Source organism: Lactuca saligna, chromosome 1, assembly GCF_052625555.1.
Source record: "Lactuca saligna cultivar CGN05327 chromosome 1, ASM5262555v1, whole genome shotgun sequence".
NCBI lineage: Eukaryota > Viridiplantae > Streptophyta > Magnoliopsida > Asterales > Asteraceae > Lactuca > Lactuca saligna.
In genome coordinates this window covers 63,482,791-63,501,668 of record NC_136417.1, presented here as the reverse complement: position 1 = coordinate 63,501,668, position 18,878 = coordinate 63,482,791, and the positions used below count along the sequence as shown (strand labels likewise).

Genomic DNA, 18,878 nt, shown 5'->3' with positions numbered 1-18,878 from the left:
TTTGTGATTGCATTTGAACTTGATTTTGTTCCACTACTTCCTTCCCCATCTTTTACATATGTTCTCTTCCTTTTATTTACCTTGATTTTTGTTAGCTTTTGAACTTAAGAACATGTCACCTTGTTATATCCTACTTGCTTGCATACACAACCCAAATTTTTTCCCAACCTTTAACACACTACGTCTTGCACCCCTTTCAGTTGGATCCTTTCTTCTATTCACTTTAGGTCTACCTTGCATTGTTCTCTTTAATGGTGGCAAAGTTGGTATAAGGTCAGTAGATGACCACATATTTCTACCATTCATCCCACACATTGTATACTTGTAAGTGTTCATGTGAAATGCTACATAGTACATTGGATCCACATAACTTCCAACATCTCTATTTAGAAAGGAGATAATTGCAACTGAATGCACATATCCATAACCATTTAGTTGCTATACTCTACAAGAACATGTCTTCATATCTAGATTCATAACACATGACTCTGCCAAGTTTCTTGTTTCAAACTGGTTTAAGCCGGTTGCTAAAACCTTATTGATATTGTATTGAAGTTAGTATCTAGTAATATCACTTAATTTAAAATAAAAACATAAACAACATACATTTGAGCTCTTTTCAGCTCATTAAGTAGGGTTATAATAATTGGACATGGTTTTATATTCAGGCCATAAACTACCATTGATGCTCATATTGAATTGCCTCACCATAATATACAACCTAATTTCTTCTAACATTATGATTATTGGTTTTTTCCTTGCATCTCTAATTACATTGTTAAAGCTCTCAGATAATCCATTTTCAATTGCATCACACATCCTGCCCTCTTGAAAGAAAGTTCTACACCATGATTTTGGGTTCTTTCTCATAATGTAGGAAAATGCTTCATGATTAAGAAGTTGGATTTCCTTCATGGTTACATTGAATAAAGGCTTAGTGGATGACATGCATGTCTTCCAAAACATCCTCTCATAGTGTACCCGATGAATCTTTTCCTGAAGTTGGAAAGAATATGCCTTGTATATTGTCTATGCTCAACAAGTAAGCAATATCTCTTTCACAACCTCAAACAACCCCACAAAACATATGCAATTTGTTAAAAAAAACTTCATTTTAATGTACATGAAGTTGGATACCAAGTGACATTTTATGTTGATTTGACATCACGATAACACCAAAACCATTTACCATGTCTAGGTCATCTTTAAGATTCTCCAAAAACCATTTCCAATTCTCTTTGTTTTCTACAAAAACAACTACCCATGCAATTGGGAAAATATGATTATTAGCATCCTTTCCTACGACACATATTAACTCTCCACTACATAAACCCTTTAAGAAACAACCATTCATGTTTATTACTCTCCTACAAATGCCTCTCCGACCTTGCTTCAACCCCATAAAACATATGTAGAGCTTACTAACATATATCTTACCATCTGGCATACTATTGACATCCATTTTGAAAGTTGATCCTGGGTTTTTTCTTCTTATCTCCTCACCATATGACCAAAGCTTTGCATAGTGCTCAAGTGGTTTGCCTTAAATTAACTGAATTGTGTGTTTCTTAACTCTCATATACTTCCACATACTCACAACAATTCCAAAAGCATGATTAACTTATTCCTTAACTAGCATAACACTCATTTTTTGTTTTTGTAAGAATTGTGTTGTGAAATGGGTGCCAATCCATGCATAGTTAACAATTAATCCCATTTAGATTTTTGCTTTTGCACAATTATGCTCATCTGTAAGAGAGTTAATCTGTAAAGAATGTTCTTCACTCATCAATGAAGCCTATAGTCTAATCTTGCACCGCCCAAAACATCATTTAACTAAAAGTCTCATACTATGATTTTTTTTGTAGCACAACTGATAACCATTAGCAACAACATAATCACACAACATATGTTTTAACTATTTAGGACTTTCAAATCTCATACCTAACACATGTTTATGCCTTTTCCAATGTACATTCTCATTAAAACTTGTTACTTCCTCAAGTATTGTTTCATTGTCATCTATATGAACATATGGATCCTCATGGCGTGGAATGTCATGGGTTGGTTGCAGCTTGGGGAAGAGCTGGCTAAAAAACACATCATGTATGGTATTGTTCATACGAATGCAATCAACATGTTCATTGTCATCTTTAATAGTACCTTACAATTCGTCTATGTTAATCTCAACAACTCCCTCACAATGTACTTCTTCATTAACTTCACCTAAAGTAGACTCTTGTCTTCAGGACTGCATACTTTAGCTTCTTCATCAAGAATCAATTGATAAACATTGACACCAAGATGATCCATGTGTATAGGAACTACACAACCACAAGTATACCCTACTTTGATGAACTCCTGATAGTCTCTTTCATTACCTATTATCCCAACCCATTAGGAAACTCAATATCGGACATGCAAAAATACACATTCACACATTTATCATTTGCGAATCTTTCGACGAACACCACATATTCGTTCTTCTCCATTCCAGCAAGATCGACATCCTCAAACCTCTTATAAGTTCATCTAAGTAACTAATCATGAGGTAATTCGTAAAAAGCCAGCAAAATGAAGATCGATCTTCATGTATACAACCATTTGAGCGATTTTTAGTTGAGTTACAATAAAAGAATAGGGAAGATGAAAGCGACAATAGAATATTTTATTTAGATTGTAAATGAAGGGTGAAGTAGATCAATTATTCAAGTGTTAGATGACATCTGACGTGGCTGGGGAGATGACATATTTTAATGACTTGTAACATACAACCTAATAATTACGAAGAGGCTCACCGAATAACCCTTCACTTTCTAGAAATGACTTTAAAAACCCAAGAAATAATAATTTATACCATTAGAAATGTAAAAGAAAACCAAAAACTATGTCTTAAACCAAAATAACTTTATTAGGCTATAGTAACAATTTACCTTATTTTTAACTACATTTTAATCACTCCTAACATTTTACCTTCATGTATAATTTACAAGGAAATGAAATATCTAGTTCTAAATAAACGTGAAGGAAATGATTTCTTAGAGAAGATATAATTTTTTTAGCTAGGTGGGACCCAATCTTACGACCGTTAATCTAAAAAAATCCTCACAGATGAGATCTGGACCGTTAATCTCTGTCACTTAAACCCTATTTATAACCCTCCATTCCCCAACTCTGCTTCTTGCCTTACCCATCCTTTCTCTGAGAGCCTCCAAGATCCGATCTACAAACCCTCATTCACCATGGCTCTCACAGTCGAGAAAACCTCCACCGGCCGTGAGTACAAAGTCAAGGACATGTCCTTGGCCGACTTCGGCCGCCTGGAACTCGAATTAGCCGAAGTTGAAATGCCCGGTCTCATGTCTTGCAGGACGGAATTCGGTCCTTCTCAGCCTTTCAAGGGTGCCAGAATCACCGGCTCCCTCCACATGACAATCCAGACCGGTGTCCTCATCGAAACTCTCACCGCTTTGGGTGCTGAGGTTAGATGGTGCTCCTGCAACATTTTCTCAACTCAAGACCATGCCGCCTCCGCCATCGCCCGTGATTCCGCCGCCGTGTTCGCCTGGAAGGGGGAAACTCTACAGGAGTACTGGTGGTGCACGGAGCGTGCTCTAGATTGGGGTCCCGGCGGTGGTCCCGATTTGATCGTTGACGATGGTGGTGACGCTACTCTATTGATTCACGAGGGAGTCAAGGCTGAGGAGGAGTTTGAGAAGACCGGCAAATTGCCCGATCCGACTTCCACCGACAACGCTGAGTTCCAGATCGTGTTGTCGATCATTAAGGAAGGTCTAGCAGTCGACCCCAAGAAGTACCACAAGATGAAGGATAGGTTGGTTGGTGTGTCTGAGGAAACCACCACTGGTGTTAAGAGGTTGTACCAGATGCAAGCCAATGGTACTCTGCTTTTCCCTGCCATTAATGTCAATGACTCTGTCACCAAGAGCAAGGTATGTTCATCGTAATTCATCTATAGATCTCGTCTTATTTGTTCTAATGCTTGTGGATCATCCCCTAGATCTAAACTAATAGGGTTTTAGGTTTTTAGATCTGTTATAATGCTGTGATTGTGATTCGGATCTGATAACGATTGTTCACTTATGAATGAATCATTAGCACTTTTATGGATCCGAATTCAATGCTAACCTGAAACCTGTTCGCAGTTCGACAACTTGTACGGATGCCGTCACTCACTCCCCGACGGTTTGATGAGAGCCACCGACGTCATGATCGCCGGAAAGGTCGCAGTCGTCTGCGGATACGGAGACGTCGGAAAGGGTTGCGCCGCCGCAATGAAGCAAGCCGGAGCACGTGTCATCGTGACAGAAATCGACCCAATCTGCGCCCTCCAAGCCACCATGGAAGGTCTCCAAGTCCTCCCCTTGGAAGACGTCGTCTCCGACGCCGACATCTTCGTCACCACCACCGGAAACAAAGACATCATCATGGTCTCCGACATGAGGAAGATGAAGAACAACGCCATCGTCTGCAACATCGGCCATTTCGACAATGAAATCGACATGCTCGGACTTGAAACCTACCCAGGTGTGAAGCGCATCACCATCAAACCACAAACTGACAGGTGGGTCTTCCCTGAAACCAAGACCGGAATCATCATCTTGGCTGAAGGTCGTCTCATGAACTTGGGTTGCGCCACCGGCCACCCTAGTTTCGTGATGTCATGCTCTTTCACCAACCAAGTTATCGCTCAGCTTGAGTTGTGGAAGGAGAGAACCACCGGAAAGTACAAGAAGGAGGTCTATGTTCTACCTAAGCATCTTGATGAGAAGGTTGCTGCACTTCATCTTGCAAAGCTTGGAGCTAAGTTGACGATTCTTAGCAAAGATCAAGCTGATTACATCAATGTTCCAGTTGAAGGTCCATACAAGCCTCTTACTTACAGGTACTGAAAACTGTTGGTTTTTTATGGGGATTTTGAAGAGGAGAAGAATATGGTTTTAGTTTTGTTTGTTGAATTTTAATGGTGGTGTTTGGTGGGGAGAAGAAACTGATTGGTCTTTTTTTGTTGAAAGGCCTTTGGTTTGAATAAGGAGTGAGTGTGAAGGTTTGTGTAACACAAATTTTAGTTGTTTTTGGGTAGAGGTCTTGCTTTTGTTGGATTTTGGTTGTTGATTCATGAGGAGATTAAAGAAAAGAAAAAAGAATTATTTGCATTGGTAAAGGGCTACAGTGAAGTGTATAATTGATGTTTGATGTTTGATGTTTAGTAGTGATTTGCATTTCTCTTTATAAAAGAGAGAACCACTAAAATGCATATAATGAGCCAATGAGATAATGTATTTATTTTGAGAATCGTCTCATTTTTTTCAAAAGACTAAACTGCACAAATGATCCGTGTGGGTAGCCGAAAATTGCTATTTTGGTCCAAAAAGTTTCGGACTAGCATCAGAGGTCCAAAGTTTTCATTTTGTTGCGGGTTTGGTCCAATTTCCTTTAAACTTTTTCATAATGACAATTTTGCTCTTACTTTTATATTTTTTAGTTTTTAATTTATTTAAATATTAGTTTTTTATTTTTTATTTTTTTCTCTTTCAAAAAAAATTTATCTAAATATTTTTCTGAAAATAAAATTTGTCTTTTCTACTTGATTTTTATAATTTTTATAAAGAAATGAAAATAAATAAATAAAATATGCAATCTCTCTCTCTCTAGCTAACAAGAACATCGGAAAGTTTGAACACTACCGTTGGAAAAGATAAATATAATCGGAAACCACCGCCACTGTAACAAAACATCTAGCCAATATGACCACTGTAAGTCAACATCACCACCATCTCCTTGAAAACCTCATATCTGAAAAGTATAATCGGAAACCAACGCCACTGTTACCATTTACGACAGGACAAAACATCTAGCCAATATGACCACTGTAAGTCAACATCACCACCATCTCCTTGAAAACCTCATATCTGAAAAGTATAATCGGAAACCACCGCCACTGTTACCATTACATCACCACCATCTCCTTGAAAACCTCATATCTGAAAAGTATAATCGGAAACCAACGCCACTGTTACCATTTACGACAGGACAAAACATCTAGCCAATATGACCACTGTAAGTCAACATCACCACCATCTCCTTGAAAACCTCATATCTGAAAAGTATAATCGGAAACCACCGCCACTGTTACCATTTCTGTGGCGACTCCGACAAAAGGGTTCTAACCCATTTTCCCACCACCCATTTAGCCGGACCACCACCATCGATGACACCCATTTTTCCACCACCTGGTAACTTAAAACCATGAAAAATCTTATCTGCAACTTGAAGAAGGGAGGCCCAACGCCATCTTCCTCATCAAATATTAAGTCTCCGCCGCCTTCGTTTCTCTACATCTCCGGCGCTTCGTCGTTCCTCAAATCTGAAAGCCTCCACCATCATCGTTCCTCAAATCTGAAAGCCTCCACCAACCTTCAACAGGAAAACCCTCATATTTGATAGCTTCCACCGCTGTTTGGGAACCCTAACCCTAGCGCCATCAAATCTGAACCGAGACGAACGATATAGTGAAGTAGAGACCCTAAACGGACGATTGGAGTAGTGTCGCTAGCGTTTATCAATCTTATAGCTTGAATCGTCGTCGAAGAAGGATAGAGATGAAGAGAAAAGAAGGCAGAGAAATGGGTGACATCGGTATGTGCTCAATGGGGGTGAGTTTGAATAGGCCTCCATCGTCTTTCCAGATTCAATGAGAATGTGTTCCACCAGACGATAATGACAATAGAATGGTGGTGCTCCGCCGAAATCAAAGTCGATGGTGTCGTCGGAGTCGGAATCGTTGGCGGTGCCGAAGAGATGTCGCAGGTCTGGAGCTTCAGAGTGGGTTGAGGTGAAAGAAGAGATGGTGGTGCTCCAGACGGTAGGTAATACACGGTGGTGGCCTCCGAAACCCTCAGTCGCCGGAACACTCAATCACCGGAAGCCTAAGTCACCGGTGATTGTATTTTCATTTTCAGAAAGTTTGAATGAGGAAGATGGATTTGTGGAGAGAGGGGGAGAGAGAGAGAGAGAGAGAGAGAGAGATAGAATTTTGTATTTATTTTTTATTTTTATTTTATTCAGAAAACATTAAAATAATTAGAAAAAATGAAAAAATAGAATATCAAGGGCAAAATTGTCAATATAAAAAAGTTCAAAACAAATTAGACCAAATTCGCAACAAAATGAAAACTTTGGACTTCTGGTGCTAGTCCAAAACTTTTTGGACCAAAGTGACAATTTTCGGCTAACCACAGGGACCATTTGTGCACTTTTGTCTTTTCAAAACTAAGATTGGTAGGCGTGGGCATCCGTTATTAGGCAGTAAATGATAATTACGAATAAATAAATAAATACGATTGAATAAAGAATGAGTTTACAAAATAAACAGACAAATATAAAACAAAATGTAGATAAATAAACATAATTAAATCATCTCATCCTATTTATTCATGTGTCATTATATTAAATCTTTTAATTAATGTGTTGTTGTTTAATTTTAAATCTATTAGATCTCTTATTAATATGATGTTGTTTTTAATATACTTATTATCTATTTTAAATTTTAAAATTTATATTATTATTTTCATTAATTAACAAAAAAAGGTCTAATTTATATTATAAATTATTTTTATATATTTATTTGAATCAATGATTATAATTTTAAATAATTAATATAATGTTTTTTAATTAGTAATTTATTTAAAATAATTGATTAATAATTTTGATTTTTTACTATAAAAATTTAATTATTTTTATAACTGTGGTTCCCACAGTTATAAACTAATATATATGAAAATAAAAAAAAAAATTAATTTAACGAACATAAAAGAACAACATAACAAAAAAAAAATTTAATTATTTTTATACATTTACGAAGAAATGGATTTTCTTCATTCATTTATAAAACAAATAAACTTTTTGTTGAACGGTCATCATTCATTCGTTTGTAAAACAAATTAACTTTTTGCTGAATAGTTAACGAAATAACAAATGACGGGAGATCCAAGTAAATATTGAAATCCATTAAGAACAAACATAAACAAAATCATGTGATAAGCAAAAAGTTGGTCTAATTAGAATATATATATATATATATATATATATATATATATATATATATATATATATATATATATATATATATATATATCGGTTCGTTTGTTTAAAATAAATATTGTTTTATGTGTGTCAATCAAAATTAAATAAATAAATAAAGATAATTTAATAAATCCCTATAATCATGAAATTTCTAATCTCTCCAATTTAAATCTCGTTCCGATCTGCAAAATTAGAATGGACTACAAAATTGATCTTGAGTTCCTTCCCTTGCGTGTTTTGCTACCAGACCAGTCAAGAGGCGGCAGGAAACAACCCATCACCACCACTGCCTTTGCCTTCTTCTTAAAAAAATTCCAGGCACTAGAGGTGCTTTTTTGATCATTCTCGTCGCTGTGTTTCCATTATTCTTCATTATTTTTGTTGACTAAATTAGCCAAATGCCCCCTGAATCATCAACCACCGTTGCTGTCATTCCCGATCGGTGGTTGTCGATGACAAAATATGAGGCCTAGGAAGAATCGACGACCTTGACGCCCCCCTTCTCCCTCTTCTCCACGATGGAATTCCCTCATAGAGCCATCCGATTCGCCTCTGAATTCCTCTTCCTTCCGCTCGACAGATGAGCCATTGGAGGAGTTTGTCTACTTCATTCGTGTTTCTTTTATTCATCTATTCTTCTTCCCTGATCAAACCCAAGGTTCGATTTCATTTCTTTCTTTTAGTCGTTCAATTATTTTCTGCTATTTTGTTTTAGCATCTAAGGAGTTTGTCTGATGCTCCCCTTATCTAAGCAAAAATCGACATTTCAATTGAAAAACCACCATGCAATTTTAATCTAAAAATTAGGGCTTTTTGTTTTCCATTCCTCTATATACCGTTGTTTCCTTATTCTTTGTACAATAGTGCTGAAGTCATTGATCCTGCAACAAACCGAACACTGAAACTCTATTCCCTTGAATCTGTAGCAAGATGGGAGGTAAGTATGTTGCATCAAATTAATTTCTTGTTAAAGTTTAAAATCTTTGAAATACGACTCTAAATTCTTTCTTTCCTTATAGATGATGGATTCAAATGTATTTGTTTTCTGGACCAAAACTTCCATTGATGTTGATGAAAGATGTGTTAGACTAAAGTCAAACAGTTATACCACAACCAATATCATTGACATGGTAGCTGCTGCAAGCATTCAGGTTCTGGAGTACTACTATGCTTCCATATTCTCTATGATTCATAAACTTTTTTCTTGCATATTCATGGTTCTTCTTTTAATGATTCAGCTTAAGGAGATGGAAGAAGTAACAATCTCTGAACAACCAACTGAAAAAAAGAAGGTCTTCCCTGATTGGAAAAACTTGATTAAGCATGGAAATAAAGAAAAAGATCATTGGGTTAGTTTAATCTTCTTAAATCTGAATTGTATTGGAATTCTATTAATGGTGTCAATTGTCAAATAAAAATATTTAGAATTGAATCTGTTTTTTGTATGTAGGTTCGAGATGAAGCATCTACTAAATGCACAAATTGTTAAACATATTTTGGAGCTTTTGTGCGAAGGGTTAGTCTGTTTGTTTAATTTCAATTCTTAAATCTTAATGAAGATTATTTATTTATTTATTGTTTTGTTTTCTCTTTTTCTTTGTAGTATCACTGTAGAAATTGTGGTGATATTTTTTGTGATAAGTGTACTCAAGGTAGAATTGCTCCCACATCAGAGGGAAATGCTCAACAAGTTCGAGTTTGTGACCAATGCATGGTATGCAATGCATAATTTAAAAAATAAAAAATAAAAAATAAAAAAATATAAATATTGATTTTCTACTCATTAATTTTTTTTATAGGCTGAAGTTACTCAGAGGCTGAGTCATGTGAATGAGGTGGCAGGTAGAGGTTCTTCTAGGTTTAATAGGCATGAAGATCTTACAATATTTTACTGAATGGAATCTTGAATTCTTGAATTCTGATTCTCATAGAATAAAATCTTGAAGATGAATATTCTTTGGGATGAGGATGAACAATAACCACCAATCTTCCAAAAAGAATGATTTATTCCAGCAGAATAATATACAAAATAATGAAAAAAAATATATGTAATAGTATAATATGGTAGAATGATTTATATATTGTATTTCTTTGTTATTGATAAATGTAACATTCTCGTAGAATAGTATATATATTTTTTTTCTTTTCTAAAAATGTAATGAATTTTTTTTAACCTGTATCCAAAATTTTGTAATTGTTCAAGAAGTTTATTAAATCAAAATATTTATTATGTCAGAATGTGTATTTTTGTATGGTCATGAAACTAAATAGTATTTTTTTTCTAAATAATTAGATTTTTCTACAAATTTTCTCAAAATACGTATGTGTGTGTGTATATATATGAAAAAACATCATAAATGGTCCCTGTGGTTTCCCAAAAAATCTAAAGTATAGTACCCGTTGTTTAGAAACGTCATAGATTGTCCCTGTGCTTTCAAAATTTTTGACGATTGGTCCTTATTGCTAATTCCGTTAAGTTTTGTCCGTTAACTGAAGGGCATTTTCGTCATTTCACACCACAGAGACTATTTATGATCTTTTCATTTTTTTTTAAAAAAAAAAGAAAAATCTAAATATAATTATTTAATGTATAATCTCTCTCTCTCTCTCTCTTGGGATGAAGAATCAAAGGGAAAAAAACCCCAGATCTGTACTCTTTCTCGTTCGGTCAGAGACTCACCTACCGGTGGTGAAGCACCACCATCACCACTACAATTTTCAGACCATCAACCACCGCCATTGTTGGTGTCTCTCTCACAATTCTACCCGATATAAGCCTCAATAGCATCTGAAGATGTCGAACCCTTTCAAGATCACCATAATTTGACCTAAATCTGTAAGCCCAAATCAAAATCTAAAATTTTAACCTAGATTCAAGCTTTGCCTATAATATTTGACCTAAATCGGAAGTATCATCTCCATTGTCGCATTCCTCTAAAAGCTCTGCATTTGCGAGCTTCAATACAAGTTCACCCATCTAAAACTCATGAAATTGGTTCCGCCTCCATCAATTTCATCAAGAACCAACAACAAACTCTAAAGCTTAATTTATTTCACCAGGTTGGGATCTTCCTCCATCAATAAGAGGTATCTGAAAGGAGGAGGCAATCGTTGGTGTTCAGATTTCAGCCAAAGCTTAGTGTTTATCGCAACTCATAAAGAGCTAGAAGAGGAATTCATAAATGAAATTGATGAAGCTGGTGATGGTAGAGAGAAACAACTACGTAGAGAGAAATCGATGGAGTAGAGGGAAATCGAAGGGAGATGGAGTACACACAAGAGAGAGGCGACATAGGTAGAGGAAATGAAGATCCATGGGTTTTTCAGTGGGTTTTGGCCGTGTTTCAGATCAGTGGTGGCTCCGATAATAGTGGGTTGAGGTCTAAATTTAGGGCGATGGCTCCGACGGTGGGATCGATTGCAAGTATGGTTATGCGAGGCGGTTCATGGCGAAAGTCATGTGAATAACAAGACATGGATCTTGTTTGACACCGATCTTCTCTTTTTCTTGTTATACATAAGCTTTAGAGTAAAGAAATGGTGGTCTAGATGGTTTAACTTCTTTTCAAATGAGAGAGAGAGAGAGAGAGATTATATATTAAATAATTATATTTAGTTTTTTTCTTTTTTTAAAAAAAAATATGAGAAAACATCATAAATGGTCCATGTGATTGTGAAATGATGAAAATACCCTTCAGTTAACGGACAAACTTAACGGAGTTAGCAAAAAGGACCAAACATCAAAAGTTTCGAAAACACAGGGACCATCTATGAGGTTTTTAAACCACGGGGACTACACTTCAAATTTTGGGTAACCACATTGACCATTTATGATGTTTCTCTCTCTCTCTCTCTCTCTCTCTCTCTATATATATATATATATATATATATATATATATATAGTTTTATGTATTTATGTGTTTTTAAAGCTTATATATAGTTTTGTATGTTTTTTATATATATTTAAATGTATACATATTTTTTTACGTACTTATATGAATTTTAAGTATTTTTACGTACTTTTATGTAAGGCTGTAAAAAACATTTCACGTTGGTCAGAAAATCCAACTTAAGAGATTAATCAATAGGGTGATGATTAATCAGAGATCCGAAATTATTAGTTCTTTAGTTTTTAAAAAATTAAGTATGACTAATATAATAATAAAATCCGTAAATATCAGTAATATTACAACAAAATAGGTTAATGTGATTAATAAAACACTAACAATTTCTTAAATAGTTTTTATTGAGATGTATAACATCTTCAAAATGTTAAAATTTTATCTTTTGCTACTGCTTCGGTCATTGTTGTAAGTAGAGATTAATTGCTAATCGTTTTCTAATGGGAAAATGAACTAAATGCCCTACAAACTTTTTAGGGTTTACCCGTTGAGTCTTTAAAGTTTTTATCGGACTTTATAACTCCCTAAACTAGGATATGATATGCTCTTTTAGTCTCTGTCAACCTGTAATAGTCGGTTCACTGACCTTTTAGACAAAAAAAAAAAAAAAAAACTCACATTGTGTCCCTATAAAACCAAAAAAATAAGTTCGGGGATTAATTCGTACAAAATAACTCTCATTTTCTTCTAAAGCTGGTACACTCTCAATTCGTATTGATTCTCGAACTTACTTTTTTTGGCTTTATAGGGGCACAATGTGAGTTTTTTTGGTTTAAAAGGTCATTGAACTAACTATTACAGGTTGACAAAGACTAAAAAAACAGGTCATACCCTAGTTTAGGGATCCATAAAACCGACAAAAAACTTTAGGACGTCAACGGGTAAACCCTAGAAAGTTTATAGGACATTTTGTGTCATTCTCTTTTTTCTAATTGGTCGGGTAGCGTCTAAGGACTAATCGGAGATTAATCGAGACCTAGTCGAGATTTTTACAACACTGCTTCATGTATTTTGGTATATTCTTCACATATTTATGTATTTTTAAGTATTTATATGTATCCTTTTAAATATTTTTATGTATTTTGTTATAATTTTTTACGGATTTATGTATTTTTTTATTTTAATTTTCATTGGAAAGATCACTATTCGACCTTATAAATGAAGGAAAAAAAACATTACAGGACTTCAAAACATATATTATTCAAATAGGATCCCTAGCAATCAACATTATTTTTTGCAGTTAATTTTTTTTTTTTTTTAAATTCAGTTTGTAGATGAACAAAGTTTATGAATATCTTTATTAACAACAACTATACGCGTAAACTTTATTCATCTATAAACTGAATTCAAGAAAAAATGAAAGATTTTACCTGCAAAGTTAACATTGATTGCTAAGGACGTCATGAATAATATATGTTTTGAAGTACTTTAGTGTTTTTTTCTTTAATTACAAAGTCTAATAGTTAACTTTCAATGAAAATTGAAGTAAAAAGAATACATAAATATGATAAAAGATATACTAAAATACTTTGAAAATACATATAAATACATAAAACAATACGTTTATTTATTTGAAATACCTAAATATGTAAAAAAACTAGATAAAAAACTTTAAAAAATCACATAAAGACGTGAAAAATATACCAAAATAGTTAAAAGTACGTAAATTTTTTTAAAAATTTATAAAAATATATAAAAAATATGTTTATACATTTAAAATACATAAAAAAAAACATAAAAAACTATATAAAAAACTTAAAAACACACACATCCGTAAAAAATATAGAAAAATACATATAAATATGTTTATATATTATATACAAATTTTGAGGAAATCTTTAGAAAAATGTCCCATTATTTTTGGAAAATTTGTCGGTTTCTGTAACACCCGTAGATTCGGGTTAGTCAATTTGAATATTATAAACGTTAAAATTGACTTTTTGATAGAATATTATTTAGGATAAATAATTTTAACAAAAATTATAGTATATGTGACAAGGATTCCGTATATATAGCGAAACGCCTAAATTTGACTTCGTAAGAAGAAGTTATGGATTTTTTTTAAAGTTTTGGCGTAATAGTATACGACTCAAAAACATAAGTCAAGATTGGTTGATTGTTAGGAAAATCAATATAAACGAGTGTTTAAAATCTCATCATTACCTATCCACCGATATAAAGACAATCGAGAACTAATATCATATGATAGCGTTATGAATTTTTAACAGAATTTAACAGTCTAAGCATGCTAAATATATAACTTTAAAAATAAAGTCAAAACTTGCCAACAAAGTCTAAATGAAAGTTGTAGATCTCGTCGATAGCTACACATGGATATAACACCGGTCGAAAACGAAGCTCGTATGAAGAAAATGAATTTTCTAAGAAATCATAAATTTCTGTGTGCGGCCGCGCACAAACAGCATGCGCGGCGCGCACTAACACTCCACCTAAAAGGATGCCACATGTCACCACCCAAATTTCGCCATGTCACCCTGCTGACCACTTGTGCGGCGCACCAAGACAGGGTGCACGACACACAATACCTTGTCTAGCCAACATAATGCTCACGAATGCAAGTCATTTCTCACTCAATCCTCCAAGATCTTTCTAGAAATCTCTCGTACATTTAGTCTCTTTTACCCTCCGAGTTTCCGGTTACTTTCGCGAGGCCCTGCGGTGCCAGAGTGATGGCAGTTAGAAGCTCCCAGATTAGAGTTCTGCTCATATAATTCCCAATATTCATCAGAATGGTCTGTAAGTTAAGCTACATTATTTGATTCAAGTGTAACTTTTAATTATAGTCATAGTCATTATTATGAACCTATAATTAAGATTTATCAGTAATTCCAAATCATTATACTGATTGATCTACTTACAGGGATGAGGTCTAGGCTGTATTTAGTGAGGTGTTTAAAGTGAGCTTTCCAAACAGTATACTTTGTATACCAAACAAACCCCACCTCCGATATGATCATACCTGGTTGTTCCTTACTTGATGGATCTTGATGTATGCACTAGGATTAGTGAGGAATCTAGACTATTATTTAAATAGTTGCTAGGGTTATGAAACTTGGCTAAGACTTAGTATTATACAGTTAGCTCTTTGAAAAGCGTGAAGGTGAAACGATGCCCTAAGTTTGAGTCACCTACTTTTATCAGGTGTGTGCATAGTTACTTTCAACTTACACATATATACGAGTATTCTAAATGGTTAAATATTGTGTGTGTTGTTTTTGATATGTTTAACCTACTTGTACAATATGATATAATTGCTACTTGATCTAATCGTATATTATACTAAATAATATGATTGGATAGTAAAGGATTGTGCGAAATAATAAATGAAAGGCTATGATACAGCCGTATAAGATAGTGGCTGTGATAGTTTAAGAGTTGTGCAAAATAATAAGCTGTGACTTGTCGTGCCTATCCGGAGTACTATTGTTCTGTCATGCCTACCCAAAGTATTATTGTACTCTTGTGCTATGTCCAAAGTATTATTATTATACTATCGTGCCTACCCATAGTACTATTGTACTACCGTACTATGTTCAAAGTATTATTATATTGCCGTGTCTAATCATTTTGGGAAATATAGAGGGCTAATGTCAAAGATCCTTTAGAAATGATATCTTGAGATCATCATGGGAATGGGGTAATTGAGATATTTAAATGCTGAAGATTTTATGATTAAAAGAATGTAACACCCCAAAAGGCATGATAATTTTTTTTTTATTTTTTATAAAATATTCACATAAAACCATAAGATAGTAACCCATTGTTCTAAAATTAAATCATAGAATTAGAGTGTACGATCATGCCTTGACTTCACACAATCAGCGATGATACCTAAAAAATATTTATAAACAATTAGGTAAGCACGAAGCTTAGTGAGTTCCCCCAAAATACCCTACACAACATTATATATATATATATATATATATATAAGTTCAAATAAAAACAATAAATAGTGTGAGAACGTAAAAACACTATGTTTATGTTATTATTCCGTAATGAATGTTGTATATGTATATTGTTGAAGTAATTATAATATGAAAATTAACATTTGATTATTCATATATTAATTAGAATGTTATTATTCTATTATAAATTCATATGTGTACATTTTTGTAGTAAATTTTAATTTAAGTTTTAACTTGTGACTATTCATTTATTCATTGCTGAATAATGACATAAAGCCGTGGATACAAATTCATTGCAAAATAATTACATAAAATAGTGTTTTTATGTTCTCACACTTTTTACTGTTTTTATTTGAACTATCCCATATATATATATATATATATATATATATATATATATATATATATATATATATATATATATATTTAATGAATGCATAATGGGCCTACAACACAATATTTGACCGCACTTGAGCCTGCAACATAAATCTGGACCGCTCTTGAACCTACAACATAAAGTTGGACCACTCCCAAGTTTGTTGGCCTACCGCGCAAAGCAATATCGTCTCAACACAACCACACTATCCTAAGCCTACAAAACGAAGTTGGACCGCTCCTAAGCCTACAACATATACCTGGACTGTTCCCTTGGGCCTACAATATCAACTGGACTACCCGGGTATCATGGCCTTCAGCACAAAGCAGGACCGCCTCAACCCATCCATACCATGTCGACTTATGTAACAAATAAACATAAACATATAACCAACAAGTACATGTAATCATACTGATATACCAATCTAACAATTCACAATAGAATAACAACATCCTATATACCAAGATACATAACACAACCTAGTGGGCTGACATTGGTGTATTCGGACCACGAGTACAATGAAGAAAAATCACCTCAAAGTTTCCAATATGGAGGTTTACAATTTCTTAATGGATAAAGTTTCCAAATTTACCCATCAAGACAATCCCATCAAGAAAGATCTAAACTTTATGCACTAAAATGACCAAAATTGCTAACACTACATCCGTGGCATAAAGAACAAGTACCAAGTCCAATAAGTCTCAACAGTGTTCCATATACCTCAAAAGGTGTTGGAGTTTCCTCAACTCCCAAAACACAAGCTTAAAGGGCCAAAAAGTGACAAAAATGGCCAATAACAAGATCTAAGAAATCAATGAGTAAGATAGAAGCTTTTTACTCACAATGGTCCGTAAATGAAGCAACCTTGTTGGATCTTTACTTGAATCCTTCTTTCATGCACTTTAAAAACACCTTGTTCTTCAAGATTTAACCTCCCAATGGAGAAATAAGCTCATAAAAGATGCCAAGTACAAAAAAAAGCAAGATGAGGCTAGGATTTTTCGAGGAATGATCTTAGGTGATGGAGGCTGGTCATGAGAGGGTTTCCCAAAAGTTTGAGCCCTTAAGTAGGGCTTAAAACAGAAGAATTGGGGTTTTGATCTACACCGATCCACATTTAGAAAGCTACGCCCTACATAAACTAAGTTACGCTATGCTTATCCCATTAGAAACACGATCCACATTCATAAAAACTACGCCTTGCGTAACTTTCTTGTGCCATGTGTAGGAAAAAACCACCAACATCCAATTCACCTTCAAGCAACTATAACTTCTCTGTTTCAACTCCATTTTAGGCGTTCTTTATATGAACATAAAGGTATTAACGATCCCCATACTACTATCTAGTTATCTTTGGCTTAACACATGTCGAACTAAAACCATAATCCATGCAAGAAGCCCGATACATAACTTTTTCCATATTACTCTTTTCTTCGAAACGTAATTCAAGGGCTTTAAACACTTAACCAAACATTGCCATCATCCGATAGGGTCTAAGGTTTATTCCGTTGTAGTCCAAGACCTTTACTCGATCCATTTACGACCCACTATCCTGATAAAAGAAACATCCAAACTAAATGTTACAAAAAATATAATATTGTGGGTTGAAAACCCTATGTGCTTACCAGGTTTCCCAACCCGACCCCCTCAGTTTATTTGAATCGCAAGTAATTAAATAAAGATACTTAGATAATGATGTATGTATCTGCTGAGAGATTCAAGGGGATGTAGATCATTAGTATATTGAGACATTGTTAGTCCCCGTTTATGCTTACGTTTCTTGTATCAATTATGACATCCACATTCTTAATAAATCAATGGAAACATTTCTCGGAAATACTTTTATGAGACCAAATTCCACATTAATAAATAAACTTTGTATTAAATAAGCATAAATAAAAGTTTTAAAATGACCGTAAAATTTGAGAATGTCAAAGTTTCCAAAATAATGAGGTTTTTCTTAAGATCTCTCTCTCAATATTAGTCATTGTTATAATCGATAAATATTATGCATTTTATTTTTGAGACATCCTGATAAAAAAGTTATTCAATCTCGTGGACGCGGCGGAGGGAGTGGAGGGGCTGCCGGATGCTTAGCCCCCTCCAATACAATTATTAGAATGTTAAATGTAGTAGAAGCCCATGAAGTACTTAAAAGTTCATATAATAATATAAAATATATGTATCAGTTAGCCCCCATTTAGCTTTAAGATTGTTAGACAATTAATTTAGAACCACATGTTTCATTTATTTATTTATTTATTTGTTTTGAAACAGTGTCTTGGTCGGTGGGTCCTAAAACTAGAAACACATGGACTACAAGCTAGAAAAGCCCAATTAATATTCATCTTTAATTTAATTGGTAGAATTGGCTTTTAATATTAAACCTAGCCACACAAACCCATAAATTACATATCCTTTTTCAATTAAACGACAACTTCGAATACAGAATACATTTTTTTGTTTTTGCTTCTGCCTCCTGTTACACCAATTAATCAGGTAATTTTTCTTTCTCATTACATTTAGTTTTTCTAGCAATTTGTAATTGATAATATTATCAATTTGTAA

General features: G+C 34.1%; 1 protein-coding gene and 1 pseudogene across 2 annotated transcripts; both read left to right on the top strand.

Moving 5' to 3' along the window:
* Positions 1-3,164: 3,164 nt before the first annotated feature.
* On the top strand, positions 3,165-5,123 carry LOC145038122 (adenosylhomocysteinase). Its single transcript, XM_078986695.1, has 2 exons — positions 3,165-3,953; positions 4,167-5,123. Exons 1-2 carry the CDS (start codon positions 3,243-3,245, stop codon positions 4,911-4,913), a joined length of 1,458 nt encoding a protein of 485 aa, XP_078842821.1. The 5' UTR covers positions 3,165-3,242; the 3' UTR covers positions 4,914-5,123.
* A 1,658-nt stretch (positions 5,124-6,781) lies between these two features.
* LOC145007307 (protein FREE1-like) lies at positions 6,782-10,312 on the top strand (annotated as a pseudogene). The gene is made up of 7 exons (XR_013662978.1): positions 6,782-6,890; positions 8,859-9,043; positions 9,126-9,257; positions 9,345-9,455; positions 9,557-9,622; positions 9,710-9,820; positions 9,906-10,312. The product of XR_013662978.1 is annotated as a protein FREE1-like (transcript).
* The last annotated feature ends 8,566 nt before the right edge of the window (positions 10,313-18,878 follow it).

Bases quoted from the DNA above. Each gene is read 5' to 3' on its own strand.
- LOC145038122 (XM_078986695.1), top strand. From the start codon at position 3,243: ATGGCTCTCACAGTCGAGAAAACCTCCACCGGCCGTGAGTACAAAGTC. The intron at 3,954-4,166 runs GTATGTTCATCG...ACCTGTTCGCAG, and splicing joins ACTCTGTCACCAAGAGCAAG to TTCGACAACTTGTACGGATG.